Below are 22940 nucleotides of genomic sequence, written 5' to 3'. Positions count from 1 at the left end.
TTATGTATACCTTTTTGTAAGAGTACATGTTGATACAGATATTGATTATGTTGAAACTTAAGAGTGTAGAGGGAAAAGCGATGTTTAAACTTGGAAAAAAAACACCATTATCATGTTACGTGAACCTGTAAATAAACAGAAAACTATGTAAATATACTATAATCTTCTTTGATATGTATGTCTTTTTATTTACTGTTGTTAGAAATATGTGAAAACGTATTTAAGAAAGTAAAAAAAAAGAGATGTTAAAACAAGCAAGTACTTCTACATCACTTGATATGTATATACCTGCAAATGAATAGGAAATTTGTAAATTATGTTGGATTCTGCTTTGACATGTATTTCTTTTTAATAACAGTTACAGATATTTTAAAAGTTAAAAGAGAGAAAAAGAAAGCATGTTGAAACCTGAAGACAATTGCTTATTGCATCACTTATGTCAATCTGTAAATACACAGGGTGTTAATTACAACGTTTCGCAATTTCTTTTGAATTGTGTGTACCTAACAAAACAATATCTCCTTGTTTTAACCCATTGAAGACGAGTGAAAGGGCTCTGATTGCATCCAACTACAAGGGCTTAGTATGGACTCCTCCACCTTTCGGGGAGATCCGTGTATACTACCGCACCAATCCGCGTTAGCGCCGTGTTCAAAACGTGTTGAGAACGTAGTCACATCGCGTTTTTAAAAGTGCTTTCCGCCATCGTTGGGACACGGTTTTCGGCGGTTTGAGAACCGCCATGAACCGCCATCTAAATGTTCGAAATCCCTGTGTAATTCTGCGCTCAACTAACGCTCGAATTCACAGTGATTTACTACACTGAACTAACACCCGAATTCCATGTGTAGGGGAGCATGGGACAGGATGGGCCACATTTCACTAAATGTGCTTTATTTCAAATACTACGTCACAAACTACCACATGAAACAGGAATTACAAAGATTGTGTAAGGCAAGACTATCACACGTAATATCATCTTAATTGCCTTCTTTTATTTTACGTAATAGCCATCTCAACATAGCCAAATCTGTCCCATCGTGCCCCACATACGTGGGGCACGATGGGACAAACAATGAAGACGTATATTTCCGTGTTCCACTTGAAACGGTCGCTCTTTCTCTTGTAATTCCGGACCATTTTTAAACTGAAAAAAAAACAACAACAACAAACATATACATTAACCACATCAAATATGATGGGGCAAGATGGGACACCCGTCCATCCTGCCCCGAGGTGGATGTCCCATCCTGCCCCATGCACACACACACTATACACTTCTAAGCTCTACACAATACATGCCATGACATACGGTCTGCCTACAATTGAAATAAACTTGATGTATATACTATAAAAACCACACGATATCAACGTTCTACCTTTCTTCATTATGCCAGGGATACTATACATTTCTTCGTTGCAGAAATTCTGCCGTCATCGATATTAATTTTTGCGTTTGTCCACCAAAGCTCAAGAGAATCTCAGCTTCACAGAGCGTAAAGATGGCTTCCTGACAGCGTGTTTTTTATCAGTGCAGATTACAGCACCCTATGATGCTTACTTACATTGTCGCATGTACTCGCATTGTCCCATCCATGCCCCGTGTCCTATCCTGCCCCACGTTCCCCTATTTCTGCGCTCAACTAACGCTCAAATTAAGTTGAATTCCTTGTGAATTACTGCAAGCAATATTCGAATTTGTTTTATCAATAATTTCAATTTGTGATATCACGAAATGGACTTTGTGATATCAGAATTTCGCATTTTTGATATCACAAATAAGAATTCTTGATATCACAAATGCAAATTAGTGATACTGTATCACAAATTTATTTCGTGATCTCACAAATTCGAATTTGTGATATTAACAAATTCATTTTGTGATATCACGAATTACCATTAGGTTTTTCAAGTGAAACCTATTTTTGATATCAGGAATTCGAATTTCTGATATCACAAATTCATTCAGTGATAGCACAAATTGAATGTTATTTCTGATATCACAAATTCATTCAGTGATAGCACAAATTGAATTTTTGATATCACGAATTCGAATTTCTGATATAACAAATTGAATTTGTGATATCCAGAATGGATTTTGTGATATCACAAGTTCAGTTCATGTGCTACACTTACGGGAATTTGTGATAACACAAATTTCATTCTTGTTATCAGAAATTTGATTTTTTTTTTTTATATCACAAAATGGAATTCGTGATATCAGAAATTAACTTTAAATGTAAAAAAAGGCTTGCCATACGCTCTGCTCGTGTTAGCTGCAATTTTGGCTGTCTGCTCAGCCTTGCCTCTCAGTTGTAAGGTTCGCTATGACAAGTGAGTCCACTCATCTTATTCATTTATCTCTGAATTTGAGCATACAAACATTTTCCACTTTCCGCCACAGTCAGTTCATTGTTCCTGGTAATTATTGTCATCTTCTCTTGAAAAAGAACCGCAATAGATATAAGTTTATGCAAAAACGATGAATTTCTGTTTTGATAAATATTTCCTCACACGCCTTTTATATTGAAACGATTCGTGTTATGTTTTCCACAGCTACAAGGTGTTTCGCATGACACCGAAGAGTGAGACAGAACTCAAATGGATAAAAGAAGTCGCCGCGAACTGGGAAATGGTAGATATCAGATGGCGCTGTTCTTTTGACTTCTCTGTATCACATTAACATAAAGCCAACCTTTTCGGCTGTTTGGTATTAGCCCGACGTGTACAGTGCACTCCCGCTATAACGAAGTCCTCGGGAATGACAGTTTTATTTTGTCATAACTAAATTTTGTTATAACCGAACAAATAAGCAACTACGATGAAAACACGCAAACCATGCATGCGTATATTGTAAGTTGTTTATACTAATCATCATGCGCTCGATCATTTCCATAATTATATTATTATCTAACGGCAGAAATAGTTGACTTACTCATTCAAACAATGCAGTTCCAATGTAATAGATGATAATTTTATTGACGAATGGAAATAAATGTCAATTAAACTGTAATTGTAATTCAGAATCGTGTTTATATTTACTTAGTCTCACAAGAGGTCATCGAAAAAAAAAAGAAAAAATGCCATCTGTTGTGAATCACGGATACAATGCTTTGAATACTTGTGTCCACGATGGCGCGTGTTGTAGTTTCATTTTTTCTCCTTTTTCCTTTTTTTTTTCTTTCTTTCCTTCCTAATTTGATTTCATGTCAGCTGACATTGGTTTCTTTGATTATGTTTCATATATCTGTTTGTAGTTTTATTAAGTCATTATTCATTTTCTTATGTATCTTCTGAGGGTCCCATATACCGTGCAAACCTTGCTTTTTAGTGGGACCCTTCATTCCATTCCCATCCTTGTATTATGCATCTTAAAAATATGAATTTATGTTGTTACTCGTGATCACATGTATTTTATAATTTACGGGGTTTTTTTAATTATTACAAATATGTTCTGTTAATGCATTGTATATGATTTTCCCTGTTTATTTAATGGAAATGAAAATAAAGTTGAATTGAAATGAATTGAACTGAAATGCAGCTGGACTTCTGGAGGCGCCCTTCCAGAGTTGGTCAATCGGTCGATGTGATGGTCCCTCCTGCCTTGCACCTCGACGTACTCCAAGCCTTCGCACGGCCTGGGCTGTCCATTGAAACTTGGGTAACACACGTCCGCTTCAGTTCTTTCTGACAAATGCAGACCTCCCATAAACCAGACTGAATTTGGAAGAAAGAATCTATAGATTTTGACCATTCCCAGCCTTTGTTTAAGTCGGAGTTTCCTTATTTTTCTTGACAATTTTACTATTATTGCAACTGATTGACAATCAGTTGCAATGAAAACACCTCGACGGAAGAATTTCATGAATTTGAATAATGTTACTATTATGTACACACTCCTGTGGGAACAGCGCTTTCTTTTCTACTTTTGAGCCGAATCATCCCCATTTTTTTTTTCAATCGGAAAGGTTGGGAAGGCTGCAATTTGACAAACGCTTCTTGGATTTATTGTAGAAGACCCTCAAGATGGAGAAAATTAAAAGGTTAGATATCTATGGGCAGAAATGACACGATGCACGTTTTGTTAAGGACAAACTAGAAGATATACATATCAATTATCATACTCATAATACTTTGGCATTGTGTAGGCTATACGTACACAGGACTCCCTCTCTCGATCCAATACTGCATAACACGTTGTTTATTTTCACTGTGCATTCATGTTTGAGGTATAGAGTAAGAAGGCAATATCGCTTGAAGTAATTACCGGTAGGCTAGGACTCCTACATTGCAATCGAAAAACGGGGAGTGTGTCAGCGTGCTTTGTGAAATGAAAACTGACAAAATTAATTAAAGAGAATTTCCCTTTCACGATTCCTCGTCGCCTACTTCGAAAGTGCGTGCGGAAAAAGACTGTTGTCCGTTCCACTTTTTACGTTTTATCAAGTCAGGCCATTCAACTTGAAAGTACAATTGTATCTAAATAAATCTGATAGGCGGGGGAGGGTACCTTGAATGTGAGTACAGTGTACCATTCCACAAGAAAATTCAGAAGTGAAACGAGTGTGCATAATAATGTATATTGACCCATTGGCAAATAGATAAAAAAAAGTGGCTCATCAGATATGATATGCAATATAACAATGTATAACGATGATCATGACAGTTCTGGGTCATTGCCATCCCGTTCCCAGATGAAAGTTTCGTTGGGGCTTCTGGAATCTAGAATTGTTTGTTATGCCGATTAAAACTTAGTACGACTGTAGACCTACTTCAAGACTCTGATAGCAGAGTATACGTAGCCATGTGTAAGAAAATTTAAAAGTACATGTATCTGTCTATCAATAAGCATACAGAAATATTTTTCTTTGGACTTACAGATCTCAGATGTGCAATCTCTTATTGACGAAGAGGCAGCAGAGATGGTACGAGCAAAGGGCGTCTTACGGCCAGAAGACTTCGACTATTTCACCTACAATGAGTACAGCGAAGTGAGTTTGTGTGTGTGTGTGTGTGTGTGTGTGTGTAAACTGAAAATTGAAGGGATGAAACAGTTGTATGCTCAAGATGAAATACTATATTGAAATTATGGTTTTTAAAACAATCATATCTAATATTAATTTGTGGTCTGATTTTTCTAAACGTTTTCTAAATTTTATTTCCACAATTTCCTAAATTATTTAATATTTGGGAAACTTTGTATGAATACCGATTCTCTCTCTCTCTCTCTCTCTCTCTCTCTCACACACCTTGTTAGCTGGTGCAATTAAACGTTATCTTAAAATTGATATTTTCACAAATTTTTTCATCTTCTATATGTGCTCTTAATGTTTCTTATAGATTGATGCTTGGATGTCCGACTTTGCTAGCGCCAACCCTGGTGTGACGAAAATTCCCGTTACTACGACCTACGAGAAAGAGACAGTCTATGGATTAAGGGTATAACCATGAGCATCACTTCTTCGACTTGCATTGAATGCAAACTCAAAGTAATAATGCAGACATTTAGATACAGCATTGTCAATCTTTCTGAAAATGTGGATTGCAAAAGCAGTAAGAACAGAACAATGTGACATCTTTCAGGAGCTTGTCCGTTACGGTTGATCTAACGTCTAATGAAATTTGAAATTCTTGAGTTTTTTAAAATTTATTTATTCAAGATTTCATGCGTGTTCACAAAATAGGAATGCATACAAATGTATGCAAGTACATCTCATATAGCCAAGACAGAATATATACAATAAGTATACATTGATAAGAAGCAGTTACAGGATATTATACAACTCCACTAAGAGAGCTACATTATTCAAGGTAACGAACACGCAAAGGAATTGCAACATAAGCCTAAAGCTTGAAAATCGTTGCAACCCCCGTGCACACAATCTATATGCTTGCAAATAGTTTAAATATACTTGATAGGAGTTGGGGGGGGGGGGGGTATTTACAAAGAGAGCATGGGAACATGAGGGGGAAAGAAGAAATGCATGTGTAGTACCTATTTGTCCTGTCGGACATTGACAAGAGAGAGCAAGAAAAAGTTTAAAGTGTCAAGTCATTATAAGCAAATTATACTGATTACATTGATTAAATTTCTCATAAATCCCATTCAAATGTCGATTTCAGGGGAAATATATGATCACAGCAAGTTTAATAGTTAATAGTATCCAGGAGTTCAGCGTGAAGCTGATAATAGAATATGTTTGATCGACCTTTTGAAAGTAACTATTTTTTGTAAATTACGAACATGCTGAGGTAGCGCATTCCAGACATCAGGACCGCTATGTCTGACTGATTTATAGGCTAGTGCAGTACCAGGGTTCACTAAATGTATATCTGATGCTTGTCTCGTGGGATACGAGTGAACTGCACTGTTAAGTTGAAACATTGTCGAAAAAAGAGACAGGTAATAGGTCTTGCTAGAACGAAACATGAAGAGGGCAGTCTGTAGGAAATGTATATCATCTACTTTTAAACATTTTAATTTCAAGAACAATGGGTCTGCATGTTCTAGGAAACCAGACCCTGTACATATGCGAACAGCTTTCTTTTACAACAAAAGGATATTATCTGTCAAACTCTTTGACGTTGCCCACAGAATATTACAATACGAAATATAAGGTAAGATAAGAGTGTTATATAACATCAAAAGCATTTTGTCAGAAACAAAACTTTTTACTTTATATAATATATAAATATTGCGGGATATCGGTGTAGCGATATAATTCACATGGTCACTCCTATTAAGTTTATCATTAATATATAGGGCCTACGCCAAGGAACTTTGTACATGTTTTCCTTTCAATGTGGGTACCATCTAGATTGACATTAATTTGTTGAGCACCTGAGCATTTCCTCCCTTTAAAGTGAATGAAATTAGTCTTCTGCACATTCAGAGATAGTATGTTACTTCTGAACCATGATGTTAGCTTTGGTAATTCTGAATTGATAGTGAGTTCAAGGGTTCGAACATCACGATGAGATAAGAAAACACTGGTATCATCAGCAAATAAGGTGTAGGTCAAGATTGTTGAAACAGCACAAATGTCATTTATATAGATGAGAAATAAAAGTGGGCCTAGAATGGATCCCTGTGGAACACCACATTTCAGATACAGAATGTCAGAATTAACAGAGTTGCAGTGAGTAAACTGTTCGATGCGTGCTCTGCACTATCCACTAGGAAATACGAGCAACATTACAGTGTTTTCTAATTCGCAGCCTCTTCCTGCAATGACAGTTATGTACAAGGCATTTTATGGTAACACATCATGAATATATAATTCTTCATCAAAGTTTCGTTGCCAATACAAAGAGCTAAGGCAAGTATTAAATGTCTTTCTTTTGATTTTTATTCAAAACCGCATTCCTCTTCAAGATTGACATGTCGTCTTCAGCGACCAACGTAGCTTACATTCAAGGTGGTATCCACGCACGAGAATGGATCAGTGTAGCGACCATGATAAACATGGTCAGAATGGTGAGAAGTGGTCCTATTCAAAATTTCTCTTATTAAGCAAATGTATTCATAACACATTATTTTGCAGACCATATAGAAAAACAAATAAGAAAGGGGAATTTAATATCCTGGTATGCAACATGAGAAAATATCATCAACAGAAATTCAGTGTCGTAATATTTCATGTCATACGAGTCAATCCCTGTAAGGACATGCATGATTTCATAAAATTGTAAAACATGATAAACTCCGATCAGTCAATTCGACGAGTACTTTCTACGAATATAACTGCCATCGATTGATAGATATCATAGCTGTGCCGAACAGTATGCTTTTGGTGGTTATTCTGTACACCGAGGCAAATATCACGCGTTCTGTTGTGATTAACTGGAGTTGATTTTTAATCGTCGTTCCCCCTCTTTCAAAGTTTTGGCCATAATGCTCCATCGTTCAGACAGGATTCAAAAGAAAATGATAGTAAACTCATTGTAGAACTGAATTGCATGCATATGACACTCTCCAAGAATATGAATATACCAGATACTCTTTTTGTATATAATATACCATAACAGGCTTTCGGCTGCAAAACACGAAAGGTCTATCAGTTGTAAAGAGCAACTTACGTCAGTTGCGCGTACCACTTATCTTAAAGCCAAATGATGATTTTAACTATAAAATATACCCGAGATTCTTGATGAGGCGTAATTCTTTTTCAAAAGCCTGCCGCATGATGGGTGCAAATTTGAACCAAAACTTAATAACTGCTTTATTGATAAGGTCGTCGTGTGACATGTGAACCCACCCCATGACACGTAAACGCCACGACATAATAGAATTCAGGGCTGGGATTTGGGCGGACTCACAGGTAGAATCCAATCAAACTTAAAGCTATTGAATTGAAATGTAAATGTAGGGAATATGCATTTCAGCAGTTTTTGAGAGGTTTGGGTTCTATTTACATATTCGCACTTCTTGTGCAGCCCGTCATGAGACACGACCATCACGGCCCACAGATTTGTTGTTGTTGTTGTTGTTGTTGTTGTTGTTGTTGTTGTTGTTGTTGTTGTTGTTGTTGTTGTAATTCCAAGTGACCCTCAGATTAAATAATCAAATTTAGTATTGAAATGTGAGGTAAGGGTTATCGGGCCTATCAACTAACTCGTTATTGCTCAATAGAGACAACATTTCTGTGTGATCCGATCGTAGAAAAATCGTTCAAGTTTCCTTCTGCTGAATTCCGATATGAGAGAAAATGTAAACCCATAAGCTGACACACGTTGTACTTAACTTCTTGGGGAGCTTTATTTCTTTCTTCCTTTTTTCTTATAATCGCGTTTACCTTGTCAGAAGGTCGACTTGCTTTACCCTTTGTGGCTCGTGACACGTGTAGGTAAAGATAAGCCGATGTGAACCATCATAATTATGTCGTGAACTGCAGAGCAGCGCGCCACTTAATTTGGCATGTCGTTTTGACCATGTTATCACTCAGTGAGGATGAAAAATGAACCATTTTTAAACACTTGAAACTTAATTGCACGATAACACTCTCCAGCAATTTAATATTTGCTCCAGCGATAGGATCGTCGTGTTCCGTGGTCATGTGAGGTCGCCCCATGGCACGCGAACGCCAGGACCTCGGCTTGGGGTTTGGGAGGACACAAAGGTCGGATCTAATCCAACTTAAAGCTGTTGAATTGAATGTAAATGTATACATTTCAGCAGTTTTTGAGATGTTTGGGTTCTGTCTCTACATATTCGCACTTCTAGCTATAGTGTAGCCTGCAATGGCTGCATGAGACATAATATATAACTCACATATTTATTTCGTCATTAGGCCTATATTTTGTCAATTTAAAGTGACGTTCAGAGGTAACGCGTAATCTATTAATTATTTATTGTAAAATGAGCTGATGGCTAACGAACCTATCAACTAATTCGTTATTGCTCAAGACGGACAATTTTCTGTGATCCGATCATCGAAAAAAAAATCGTTCAAGGTTCTTCCTGCAGAATTCCATTGTTTACATAGAGAGAATTGAAACCCCTAAACCGAACATAAGCTGATATCTAATTTTCAGTAGAGTCTTATTTTCTTCTTCCTTATTTCTAAAAATCGCGTTAACCTTGTCAGAATGGTCGACTTGAATGTCCTGCCATTGTGTGGCTCGCGACACGTGTGGCTAAAGATAAGGCAATGTGAACCATCATCTGCCGTGAACTGCTGAGCCAAGTGCCACGGACGTTGATACGTTCGCTCTTATTGCCGAACTTTCGACTCGCCACGCTGACCACAATCTTACTCTTTCACTAGCATATTATTTATGATGGGTCCCAGCGCAATACTAGCAGTGCATTACAAAAATACTAAAAAGTAAATAACATTTACAAAACGAAGAATATGCAAGAGTTTGTAAATATTATCGATTAATCGAACTTACAAACACGAAATGCACCGTAACAATGAGACGCAAAGTGGAAACTAAACAGAAATGAGGCGATTTATAAAGCTTAGAATAATATGTGAGTTCGGATATGCTGACTTCAATTTCCTGTTAAAGAAAAGAAGAAGAAAAGTCTAGCTTATGCCTTCTAAAATTTTGGCATCCTACACTGTATCATAATTTCAGCATCTTTGCTCTAACTATTTCATATTTATGAGAATGCATCACGAACACAACTTGATCTATGGTATCCCTTTTGACTGGTTGAAGAGGTTGACGGAAATGTATGTAAATAGGCCTGGACATTATTAAATGCGACTGAAATCAGTGATTAAGTTTCACTGCCGTTGGATCGTGAACTCGTTGACAGCAGTTAATGATAAGCATCACTATCACTATACAGTACATGATGTAGTTTGCGTCCGTATGATTCAGATCTCAACTGAAACGCTTAGTGTACTTTTTTTCTGTTGTAAAGGATATCGAGGAATCGAGGAATCTTGAATCCTACTTATCTGAGACTGGGAGATAAGTAGGCATAAAACGACTCCAATGCAAAACTCTATATAGACGGTGATGCAAAAAAACACACACACAAACAAACAAACAAACAAACAAACAAAACCCAGCAAAGTTTGGAAAATCATGCAATAACAAATATCATGAAAATATAGGGAATTCGAACGGTAATTTGACGGACACAGTGTAAGCACATCTTTAGATATTCTCAAGAATGGTCGAAGTAGTTACCCGGTTTCAGAAAACTTTAATTCTTTGTAACTCTTGTCGAGGACAAGATGCATGGACATGTGAAAGAACAGTCTTTGACTGAAGCAAGTACTCGTGTGGAAATGAAATGAATGAATGAATGAATGAATGAATGAATGAATGAATGAATGAATGAATGTGAACAATATACTTTAATAACGTATGCATGGTATAGTGACAAATCGAATTTATTTGATATCATTGTTTACGTGACCGATTTTGTCTACCACAGTTCAATGAGAGCTATGGGAATGACGACACCGTGACCAGCATGTTGGATAATTTCGTTTGGATCATTGTCCCTGTCTTCAACGTTGACGGTTACAAGTACAGCCACACGGTGAGGCTTGAAGTTTTATGTAACTATTAAAAGCCTACATAGTGTAAAATGAATCTTTGGGAGGCCGTTTGTATCATTGTGAGAGGGGTTGTCGTTCTTGGCGTTATACATGTATCTATTTCTTTGAAACGTATGATCAGTATCAGCTGCCTGATTGTAGTTGATAACATTGACTGATTTTAATGATTGAATAAGGAATGAGAGGGTAATGCGTAACTATGTGCAACAAAATACGAGTATGTAGCTGCAAGATTGACATCGTATCGATGCTAATGTTGAAATAAGTAAAATATCACTTAAATTCTTTGCAATATCCTCAAGACACGTGATGTTTGTCAGTATTGAGGATTAAGTCACACCAGACGTATCGCCTAGCTCAGTTGAGTGGCTACCAACGTGTGTCTTCCCAGTGGCTACATAATAAATTTTTCAAACATATGACCTGCAGGAATGACAATTATATAGGCCGTATTAGAAAGGAGATAGAGGACAGAAAATCCTTGTAAGCTGACAATCTATTCGTAACATCAAAAATAATATGGTGTATTTCATCGGTAAAAAACAATGAAACACCCGGGACTTTGTGTCAATTTTGTCTATTTTGCTATAATCATTAGAATTATCACCTCCGCTCAGGAGTTTATTTCTTTTTCAGCATTGGTTTGTTTCCCTGTTTGCAAAATAACCTAAAAAGTTGTGGAAGGCTTTGGATGAAACATGCATGAAAAATGATAATGACACAAGGAACAGGTGATTTAATTGTGGTAGTGATAATAGGATCAATTAACTTTGGAGATCGTATTGAGGTTTGCATACGCGCACTAACAAGAGCGTGCTCAGCAGCTCAAGGCGCCGCGCAGCAGGAAGCTGATGAGGTAAACACAAGGCTTCATCATATTCATCGGAAAATTGGGTGATTATCAGCATGCGTGTATGGATGGATATAAGCTGCTTGGCGGAGGTCTGCGCTCTCTGAGTGCTTTTCTAGCAAGTAGTATTTAGCTATAATTATTTTGTTTTTGCATTTTTGTATTTCAATACTTTTAACCCAAGTATGGTTGTTAAAATGTTGCACCCTCTCACGTGTGACAAAGCGTTACCCCAAAGTATATCTTTTCATCTACAAGGGCCCCCGAACTGGCCAGGAGTCGAAGGTCAATAGTCCCCCACCATCATCCCCCAATGCAAACATCTATTTACATTTTGCAAGACATATCAAAGAAACATCCCGAAGAATTTGCAATTTAAATTGTCAAGCAGATAATTCATTCGAAATACATGACATCGATGTAGGGCAATTTGTCAATCCGTTGCAACAGATAATTTATGTGTCATACTGATTATCAATTGTTATCGAAGCAATGACTTGCAGCATATTAATTAACATAATATACCAGTTGATTGTAATCATTTCCATTGATGTCGGTAGAAAGTCATAAAATACTGCTGAAACCATTTCATTGAACACTGATCCATCTAATGTAATCATGTGTCCATATTATTTCTCATCAAATACCTTCATGTAGGATGACCGTATGTGGCGCAAGAACCGTAACCTGAACAATGGTGGATGCAAAGGCGTCGATCTCAATAGGAATTTCGACTATCAGTGGGGTGGTGAGTGTTGTGGAGTAGGATCTATTTTATCTTAGTTTTAGTTCTGCAGAAGATTTCAAAATTGAAGACAAGCTTAAAGCGGATGCACAAAAATTCTGCGAAAACTTCCTGAACTCAAACCCCACCAGTAAAACAGTCGAAGAAAACTGGTGTAACTTCAGAGACAATTGATGCATGACCTGATCAACCATCATTTACTTTCAAAAGTCACGTCCGGCAAACCACATGTTCCTTGGCTTACATCTAAACTCAAGAGACTGTGTCGTAAAATGGAGAAATGCTATCTAAAGGCAAAGAACCTCGGAGGGCAAGATAGATGGGACAAATACAAGCAGATTAAGAGGACAGTCAATAAGAAACTCAGAAATGCACAACGGGCATACATATCCAACCTATCTAAGGCAGGTAATAAACAGTTTTGGAAGTACATTAAAACTACACAGAAGGATAACGTAGGAATCCGAAGTCTTAGGTCTGGAAACCGTACTGTCTCTGATAATCAAGGGAAAGCGGACACACTGGCCGAACAATTCCAAAGTGCCTTCACTAAGGACAATAACCAGGTATATAAAGTTGTTGAATAGATTAGATGTTTCAAAGGCAGCAGGCCCGGATGATATTCCAAATCGTATCCTGAAACTCGCAGCCGAAAAACTAGCCCCGGTCCTCCAGTTTATATTCAAATAATCCTATGACCAAGGACACCTGAAGACTGGCGTAAAGCCAATATTGCTGCTATCTACAAGAAGGGCGACAAGAACGAACCAGCTAATTACCGTCCTATATCTTTAACTAGTGTTATGCTGTAGATGGAACATATAATGGACAGCCAACTGATGAAACACCTTTCCACAAACTCGATCATCACTGATTACCAGCATGCCTTCAGACCGAGTAGATCATGTGCAACCCAACTGGTAGCTACTATCCATGATCTTGCCTCAAACTACAAGAACAAAGATACATGTGACATTGCCGTCCTCGACTTCAGTAAAGCTTTTGACGTCGTTCCACATCAGAAGCTACTACAGAAGCTTCACATGTACGGTATCCGCAACAACAACCTTGCCTGGATGAAATCCTTCCTGACATGCCGTCACCAAAGTACAGTTGTCAACGGTAAAACATCCGACTGGAAGCCAGTACTGAGCGGTATACCACAAGGCACTGTGCTCGGTCCCCACTTGTTCATCTTGTATAATGAACGACCTCCCAGATGCAGTCAACAGCACAGTGATGTTGTTTGCAGATGACTGCATAGTCTACGGTACAATATCTAACTCCTCAGACGAAAAATCCTTGCAAGAAGATCTTGACAATCTAGTCACATGGGCAAACACATGGGGAACGAAATTCAATGCAACGAAATGCTCCGTTATGAGAATCTGAAAACGCGACCCAGGGCATACCAAGTACACACTCCTTGGCGAACACCTCCAAGAAGTCGACAGTCACCAGTACTTAGGGATCTAGGATTCCTACATAGAAAACATGATAAACAGACCCAACACTCCATCAACAAGGGTGCAAGGGCCTTAGACTTCATAAGAAGGAACTTCCATCACTGCTCCAAAACAGTTAAAGATCGACTCTACCACACCTTCGAACACACGACGAGCAGTACGCCGCGCGCCGTATCAACCTTCCTCTCCACAAGCCAGCTAGTAAACTCATTCTTCCCAGATGTAATTTTCCTCCGGAACGACCTCCCAAAAGAAATAATATTTTCCAAGAGTACAGAAGTCTTCAAAACCAAACAAAAAAATCAAAGCTCTCAACAAAGCAAAATAAACTTGTGCTACCACTCTCGTCAGCCCTGAGTTACCCTTCCTAGCGGAGGTCTTCGGGGATAAGTACTACAAGGTACAAGGTACAAGGCATCTATATATTAACATTTCTTTAAATTATCATGAGTTCATGGAAAGAGAAGCTGGTCGTCAAAGCCAAAGTACATGGTGTAATAAACTGATTTTTGTGTGTGTGTGTGTGTGTGTATTTGTTTGTTTGTTTGTTAATGCGTCTTCGGCTATTTTTTCTTTTAAACAGAAAGTTAGTTCAGGCATTCTCTCATGTCCCTTTCCGTGTATCTGTTGGGCAACAGGCGCTGGAAATTCAAAGTGTGTCCAGGACTACCAAGGACCGAGTGCCCTGAGCGAACCCGAGACCAGTGGCTCTAAGGATTTCTTAACCAGCTTTGGCAGCAACCTGAAGCTCTACATCGACTTTCATGCTTACGGGCAGTACTGGCTCCATCCATGGGGATACACCGACAGAAAGCTGACCGCCCACCCAGACAGAGATCAACAGGTTTGAGTTTTCTTGGAATTCAATGTGTTATGGCAAAATTTGTTAATTATTTCTTCCAAACCTGTGTGCCTGCTAGAAGGCATATACCCTCGCAGGGCTGCTTGAGTGAGAAGAAAATAATGTGACATTAATGACAGGAAGGGGGACACACGATTTGTGAAAAATGCACAAGAGTTGGACTTTTTCAAGTTGCAAACATAAAAATACACATATTTCGCGAGAGCTTTGTGCGCCAACAGTATCATGTGCCAACCTCACTGAAGACGGCCAAAGAACACTGAGAAATATGGTTTGAGAGAAACAGAGATTGTGACTTGGTTATTGAGCACATTTTGTCTGACCGCTGAGGTGAACGTTTGGGTGAAATGCGTCTAATATTTAACATTAGGTTTACATACAGAAAATGGTCACCCTGTCATTGAATCACCGTACCGATAGCCAGATTATGATTGACATTCACTACTTGTGGAATTGTTGAAATAAAAAACAAACATTCGTTTCTCTGGTTACTGGCATTATGAACCTGCTGATGTTATTAAGTCGCGTCACGTCAATGTATGTACATGTACTTTGTTCATCATCTTAATGTGTTTCCTCCTTGTTTCTTTTCATGTGATGCTTCAGTATAATGTCGCTGTACAGATTGAAAAATCCATCAGCTCTGTGCACGGAAAGCGCTACTTTGTAGGAGAATCTGGCCCCGACTTGTGTATGTACCTGAAACTTCTTTAACTTTTCAACTTCTTCGGAGTTTGGCTAGGTTGCTGTATCCAGTAATATTTTAACCCTACAAATACCTGGCCATATTCATGTCATCTTTAATGCTGCATTTTTAATAAGATTTTGCTATTCACTGTAGTATTTTGAAGAATTGAGAGAAGTCAGTCATTTCATATTGTAATCGTTTTTGTTGCAGAATTTTATAAAACCTCTTTATTCCTAAATCTGTAACTAATTCTTAGATAAGTAAGAAGATGTCATCGATGATTAAACCTCGAGTTGCTCTCTCGCTCTCAAAATTTGTACATATACCTCTGATCTTATACCAGTTTAAGGTTATCTTTCTCTGATATGATACATGCAGTGAAATTCAGATTTAACAATGTATTAATTACAAGACGGTAAAATGGGTTAGAGCAAGTAAGTTTTTCAAAACATTTTAATCTTCTTTTGTGACAACGAACGTATTTCTTTTAAAGTTGACTTATACGTGTGTTAATTGTCATAATTGATAAGTCTTGCCTTAATGTATATACTCATTTCAAGAAATGGCGTGTATGAAGGCTTTTGCAGGCTTGTTACAGAGGACGCTATTGGCTCCCTCAGGCTACGGTCACAACTCCCCAAATCAGCCTGCTCGGCGACCGGTCGGCGAGTTTTTAGCCAATTTTCGGTCGGACCGGTGATCGACCAGTGACCGACCAGGCACCACTGATTTTTTAGGGCATCGGTCGGTCGCCGCTGAAGTTTTAACGCGGAGTTAAAATTTCAGCGGCGACCGACCAGTTTCCACTCGCTGCCCAAAATTGTGCTCGGTGTCCGAGCGGCAACCGCCCAGGCACTGACCTAATCGAGCAGTCACCGCCGAGCGATTTAGGGAACAAAAATAATAGAGACAAAAAATGACAAAAGCACAGAAGAAAACCAAGGGAATAGATAGAGCAGTCGCCGTCGAGCGATTTAGGGACTAAAAATGTTAAGATAAAAATGACAGTAGCACTGAAGGAAACCAGGGACTAGATGGGGAAGAGATGCCAGGGCAATAATGTCAAAGAAGCAGGGGGAGGGATAGAGGCAAAGTAACCCCACCAAAATTTCAGCATCTCATCATCTCGGCAACCAACATGAGGGACATGGAAGACATGGACAACCACTTTGGGCAAGAGAGATGCTAAAAGTTAGTTAAAGACCTATTGAATGAAGAAATCACGAATGACAAGAGCTGGGGAATTGAAAATATGAAATTAGATGGGAAAATAAAACTACCGTTAAATATATACATATGTATATATATATATATATATATATATATATATATATACATATAGACTATACTAAAGACCTATTGATTGAAGAAGTCATGAATGACAAGAGATGGGGGAATGAAAATATGAAATTAAATAGGAAAAGAAAAATACTGTTAAATATAGAGGCAAGCAAAGATATCTTGGAAAATTCTAATCTATTCTAATCTTTGTTCCATCTTGGGTTTTCGTCCCTTGGTTTGATTCCCTAATTTCTAGTTATCTGTGGTTTCACATAACTGAGGTTTGGTGGTTGGTAATTTAACTCTTGAATCTTTAGCCTCGAGTTTTATCTTAATTAATTAATCAAGTATCACATGACAAATCACTGTTTCATATAGGTATAAACCCAGGTAGCTGGTGAGAAATTTCCGGCAGAGACCGGCGGACGGCCGCCAGTACGCCTACGGGACACCGATAGATGACCACCTATCGATCACCCATCGTTTAAGAACGATTTCTTAAAAATCGGCCGGTGGCCGGTAGGAGATCGTCCAGTTGCCAATTGGGCATCGCTCGGTGACTGCCAGTCTTTGCGCGGAGAAGATCCCCAAATTTCAGAAATTTTTACCTAAAATCGGCCGGTGACCGACGGGAAATCGACAGGGCATGGCTCGGGCATCGGTGGGGTTTTATAGCCTGCTCGACATCTCCAAAAACTGCTGGGCGGTGCCAAAATTTCAGCGGCGACCGAGCAGGCTATAAATCGGTCGGTCGCAGCTCTGAGTTGTGACCGTAGCCTAAAATGAAACTTCCCCCTGAATCATATTTACGTTATGTAGACCCAGCTACTGGCGCTAGTGAGGATTTCGGCTACGGTTCGCTCGGCGTGTTATACAGCTATTTGGTGGAACTTCGAGATCAAGGAAGATATGGCTTCGAACTTCCAGCCAATCAGATCCAACCTACAGCTGAAGAAATCTTCGCTGGTATGAAGACTCTGGGACAACAACTCGTTAACGAGTACGCGTAAAGCAGTTATTCCTCATGACGCCACACATGGTTTAGGCACTTTAGGGTCCAACTTACGTAACATACGCGGTAGCGTTTGTTTTCTTCATGATATTTCTTAAAATTCGACACGATTTGTTCTGTTCCAGACGGCAACTGAGACAATTTACCCCACGACCGAAATGTTTCATCCACTAAGAAAAAAAAGTTTAATATACGATGTAGTGAATAGTTGGAGATGACGCATTATTACACGAAAGAATCGAGGCGTAGAGCAGCTAAGACAGCATATTGCAAGAAGTGTGTGCGAGGAATAAAACAAAAAATTGAGACAAAATATATCTTTGTATTCAGAGTTTTACTTGAAAAGTGACTGTTTGATGATAATGATTTGAAGGAGACATGAGAGAAGAAGTACAGAAAGAGAGGGAGAGAGAGGAAGAGAGTAAGAGAGAGACGGGAGGTAATGAAAAAAGACTGTGGACTCGTATCTCCATGTCACTGGGAGGGCCTCATTCACATATGGCATATATTTTCTATAAATAACGGCGCAGGAATAAGAAAGTTATACACATACATACACACACACACACACACACACACACACACATGTATATATATATATACATTCACTTCACTTCATTGCAATCCGCAACTTCATTAGCAGAATAAACAATACAAAACAGCATGAAACTCATACGCTACACAAATTGTTGAGGAAGAAGAAAAGGGAAAAGGCCATTGACCCAAGGCTTCTCCCCTAATAAAAGATATCAGGTTATTAGTGTCTAAAACGGAGACAAAAACGAAATACTGTAATACGAAACGCAAGAAAACAGAAACTCAATATAATTATACTCGCATCAATGAGAAAGGGTCCATAACAGGAAGGTAGGATTCCTAATTCAAATGTCATATGATTTGTTTTTACAATGTGTATTCTCTATGTTTTCTCTAGTATAGACTTGTAAGCATATTGCTTAATAGAATTTGTGACATTCCTCTACATTTTGGGGCTGAAATATCTAATCGTGCATCGCGAAAACTCGCACTTAATGTTGGATAGTTTTTAATTCTCCGCTTGTCTTATAGGGCAGCATTTACCTCATCTTTTTTTACAGAATCAAAAGTTAAGAGGGCATGCATTGTATTACTTCTAAGCAAATGCATAAAACAAACGGTTTGAATTTCGTTAATATTAGATAATCATGATTATTTTGAAAAGATTTAACTTTTCAAACAGGTGAGTAGAATACGATTGCGGTTCAGTTAAGTTTGTTATAACTCATTGCACGGATCTGAAGAATGAGATAATTCTATAGTGACAAAAAAAAAGAGACTGATGTACCGTTGGCTTTTGTCTTCTTCGGGGCGTTGATTACTTTGAACCCACTTCACAGCCAGCCACACTACCCAATAAGATAAACGTCGGTCAATCATGCACATTCTATCTTGATCAAATGTTTATTCATTTCCCCTTGTTATTTTTTCACTATTCAATTCAATGCAATTCAAATGAAATTTTACTTCCAATGGCACATTTTTTTTTGTCGATACAAGTTCAAGGAAAGCAAAACGTACAATATACTAAAATACATATACGCACATGAAACTATGTTCAAAAGAATTCATTCCTTCCTTTTCTTTCGATTCGTTAAACGCATCCACGAAGGCACATACACACACATAATTATATATGTATATATATATATATATATATATATATGTGTGTGTGTGTGTGTGTGTGTGTGTGTGTGTGGGTGTGTGTGTGTTGAGATCTCACTTATTGGCTCCACGAAGAAATGAAGAAACAAACTGATAATGCGTTTTGGGGGCATAACATATTCATATTTCATATACCATACTGATGCACACGACAGAGAGAGAGTGGGGGCGGGGGGGGGGGGAGTGGGGTGATGGGAGACATCCCCAGTAAAAAGAGAAGGACACTGGCCCCTTGCGTGGACTTCAGCAAATGAAATGATAGGATACAATGAAATATAGAAGTAAGCTTGGCGATAAGTGAAAACTGAACTTTCCGGTCAGGACTATTGACACTTTCGTGCGGACGAATACTCTTCCTGTCCCCTGTCAATTGATCTTCCGCTGAAATCAAAATGGTGAGCATGGATACTTATACATAATGTACCTTTTAGTGGAGTGATGTTGCCTATTCATGTGATATAATCGGACTAATATTCAATAAGACAGTTTTATAACGTTTGTGCTGCAAGCAAAAAATGATAACGGCTGCTTTTGGTTCGAAAATAATTATAGTACATCAATTTGATTGAAACGACAGCAGGTTTTATCATGAAAAGTGGCAAATGTGAATCTACCAATTTAAATTTGATTCCTTCTGACATTAATTGGCATCAATTTCCTGGCACACAGAATTTGATTCATAAAGCCAAAGGCTGCAACCCACAAAAGCACGACACCATCATGTTCCTCTATATCATGCTTGTATACAAAACGTCGTTTACAAAACGTCGTATTATATATATATACTTGTGAATAAATTATTATTTTTATCAGTATGAACTGTATCTTCCGTTACAACAAAACTGTAAAAATGAACATAATATCGTTATATCGTTAGATGAATGAGTAGATTGTATAGTGTAAGCGGTAAATCCTTATCACATCATGGTTTAAGAAGCCGATTGATATGGACTGTAGAATATACCAACCTGTTATCCGTTGCAACACATCTTTTTCTGATTACAAAGAGAATAAAGTACATCCAACGCTGCTTATAATGGAATAGGCCGACATACCTGACATTCACGTGAACTTGAAATATCAAGGGAACATTAGCAACACAGCGATTGACGATCAAGGCTGACTGAGGCCCACATCATCATTGTAATCACACTGTGCGTCACCTTTGATAACGGGTGAAGTCTTTTTTTTTTTCTCTTAACATGACAATGATTGATCTCTCTCCTCTGAATTCTTGTCTTATTCCTCTATCAGCTTACGACTCCAATCAAGACTCGTTGGTTGGCGTGAAAGAAGATACAATCGTACATCCAGTGGTGTAAGCAGCGAAGGTATTGAATAATGCGGGTATGCATCTCCTTAGCTCACAAGGTTGGGGGGGGGGGGGGAAAGGGGGCATGTACAATCATTAACCCCTCCCCCGGTTTCGGTAGGAATATGTCTTTTTTATGGGTGGTACTCTTTTTATTATGTATTATTATCAACACTCTTCTTCTCCTCCTTGCTCTTCACCTCCTTCTTTTCCTTCCTCTTCTTCTTAACTCTTATCATTACACAAGCCTTTAAGGCCGGCATAGAAGAGAATGAAGCAAACGGGGAGAAGAAAAATTAATGCGTCCATGCCGTCAGATTACTGTAGATAAATTGGTCTTGGGAGACTTGCCGGAAAGTGATGACCCTAGCTCTGATGATAGACAGTCATTAATTATCCATTTCCGTCGTCCTACGATGGGGATCTCCCTAATTGATTGACGACTGCTCGAAAGTTTTCTTCTTCTTCCGTCAATCTAATAGTCCTCTTTGTCGAGTATAGAATTGTCGTACGTTTTCATTGTTTGTTATGGGAACACTCTCACATAATGACACAACGTACACAAGAAATATATCCACCAACTACACAGAGGATGTAACATGGCAACTTACATTTTGGTCAGGCCAGTTGCTGTTGTTGTTGTTGCTGCTGCTGCTGCTGCTGCTGCTGCTAGATTTAAAATGATTAAAAAGATCGTGCATAGACTGCATTTTCATACAAACAAATCAGCCCTTCTTTCTACACAAGTAATGACAAGTAGTACATGACTTACATAATGATACCATGTATTAGTACTTAAAAAAAAAAGACTCGTGGTCAGGGGGGCGTTTCATGAAGCGTTTTGTCAGATATTTCGTCTGACAAAATGTTAAAAGCTACAGAAATCCTTGCATCTGATTGGCTGAGAGCATTTTTGTCCGACAAGTTGTCGGACAAAAATGCTTCATGAAATGCCCCCCAGTTCAGTCACCCGAACATTGTCCAACTTTGATGAGCGCGCGCGCCATTGATGACATCAACAATAGTATACGCTTCACGACAGTCGTAGCTACTAGCTACTTCTCAGCAGTATACTTGCAAGGATCCTCATCTTAGAAACGAGCGCTATCCAATTTGTACAGGCAATATTTTGGCAAAATGTATCACAGAAACGCCGACTTAATCTCTTTTTTCAATCGTCCATGTAGAAACAATTTTTTGATCCTAAGAATGAATTCATAGAGGCAAGGTTTATTTGATTTATCATGGCCAACAGGAACGACAAATTTGATACGCTTCATGGTCATGAAAGAAGAGGAGCGAGAGATAAGGCCAGAGGACCGCCACTAGTTTCCAGCGACCCGCCCCCGCGGCACCCCGACACACCTTATCCACCTATGCTCAGTATCAATGATGCACGGCCCAACCCGTGGAGAGGAGTCGATGGCAACTGGGTACGGGGCATCGGCAGGAGAAATGCTGGTGAGCTCTCTGAAATCAATGCGTTCTAGACCCCCTTACACTGTGTGGTAAATGGACATGTGTATGCAGTTTGTCATAAACTATAGATCATCGCAAAAACGAGCGCTATCCAATTTGTACAGGCAACAGCATATATAGGCAAAATGTATCACAGAAACGATGACTTAATCTCTTTTGATAGTGCAGGGAGAAACAACTTAATCTTACGAATGAATTCATAGACGCAACGTTCATTTTATTCATCATGGCCAACAGGAACGGCAAATTACACTTTTGTAATTCTCTTTCCATTTTGTTGTTGTCTTGGTTGTTTTTTTCCTCTACCCTGTATAGGCTTGTACGTTTGACAATGTGCCAATATGTGTGTGTGTGTGTGTGTGCGTGTGTGTGTTTTATGTGTAAAGCCTTCATTATGTGTTGTTTTTCTGGAAGTGTTATAGATAAAGGAACCTAGAGCTTGAACTTTAACTAACGATTGATATTGATAATCGTCTATAATATCCCAAAGGTCAAGTCATAAATATCATATGTCTTGGTC

The 22940-nt window shown here is 38.5% G+C and overlaps 2 protein-coding genes across 2 annotated transcripts in view; both read left to right on the top strand.

The window, feature by feature from the left end:
* Positions 1-1208: 1208 nt before the first annotated feature.
* Positions 1209-17926, top strand: LOC139721535 (carboxypeptidase B-like). The gene is made up of 12 exons (XM_071632849.1): positions 1209-1236; positions 2250-2334; positions 2557-2635; positions 3542-3661; positions 4881-4991; positions 5341-5439; positions 7376-7477; positions 10898-11005; positions 12532-12622; positions 14724-14929; positions 15554-15638; positions 17736-17926. The coding sequence occupies exons 1-12, from the start codon at positions 1209-1211 to the stop codon at positions 17924-17926; spliced, it is 1305 nt and encodes a 434-aa protein (XP_071488950.1).
* A 4259-nt stretch (positions 17927-22185) lies between these two features.
* The window catches only part of LOC139721534 (carboxypeptidase A2-like), a 30577-nt gene continuing 29822 nt past the window's right edge, over positions 22186-22940 (top strand). The window contains exon 1 of the mRNA XM_071632848.1: positions 22186-22402. Coding sequence (XP_071488949.1) covers positions 22186-22402 — 217 coding nt within the window. The remainder of the gene's footprint in view (positions 22403-22940) is intronic.

This window comes from Diadema antillarum, unplaced genomic scaffold (genome assembly GCF_040938485.1).
Source record: "Diadema antillarum isolate AM-2024a unplaced genomic scaffold, OU_Dant_1.0 scf00000145, whole genome shotgun sequence".
Taxonomy (NCBI): Eukaryota; Metazoa; Echinodermata; class Echinoidea; order Diadematoida; family Diadematidae; genus Diadema; species Diadema antillarum.
Note: the sequence above shows the minus strand (reverse complement) of the source record. Positions and strands in the feature narration are given on the sequence as shown.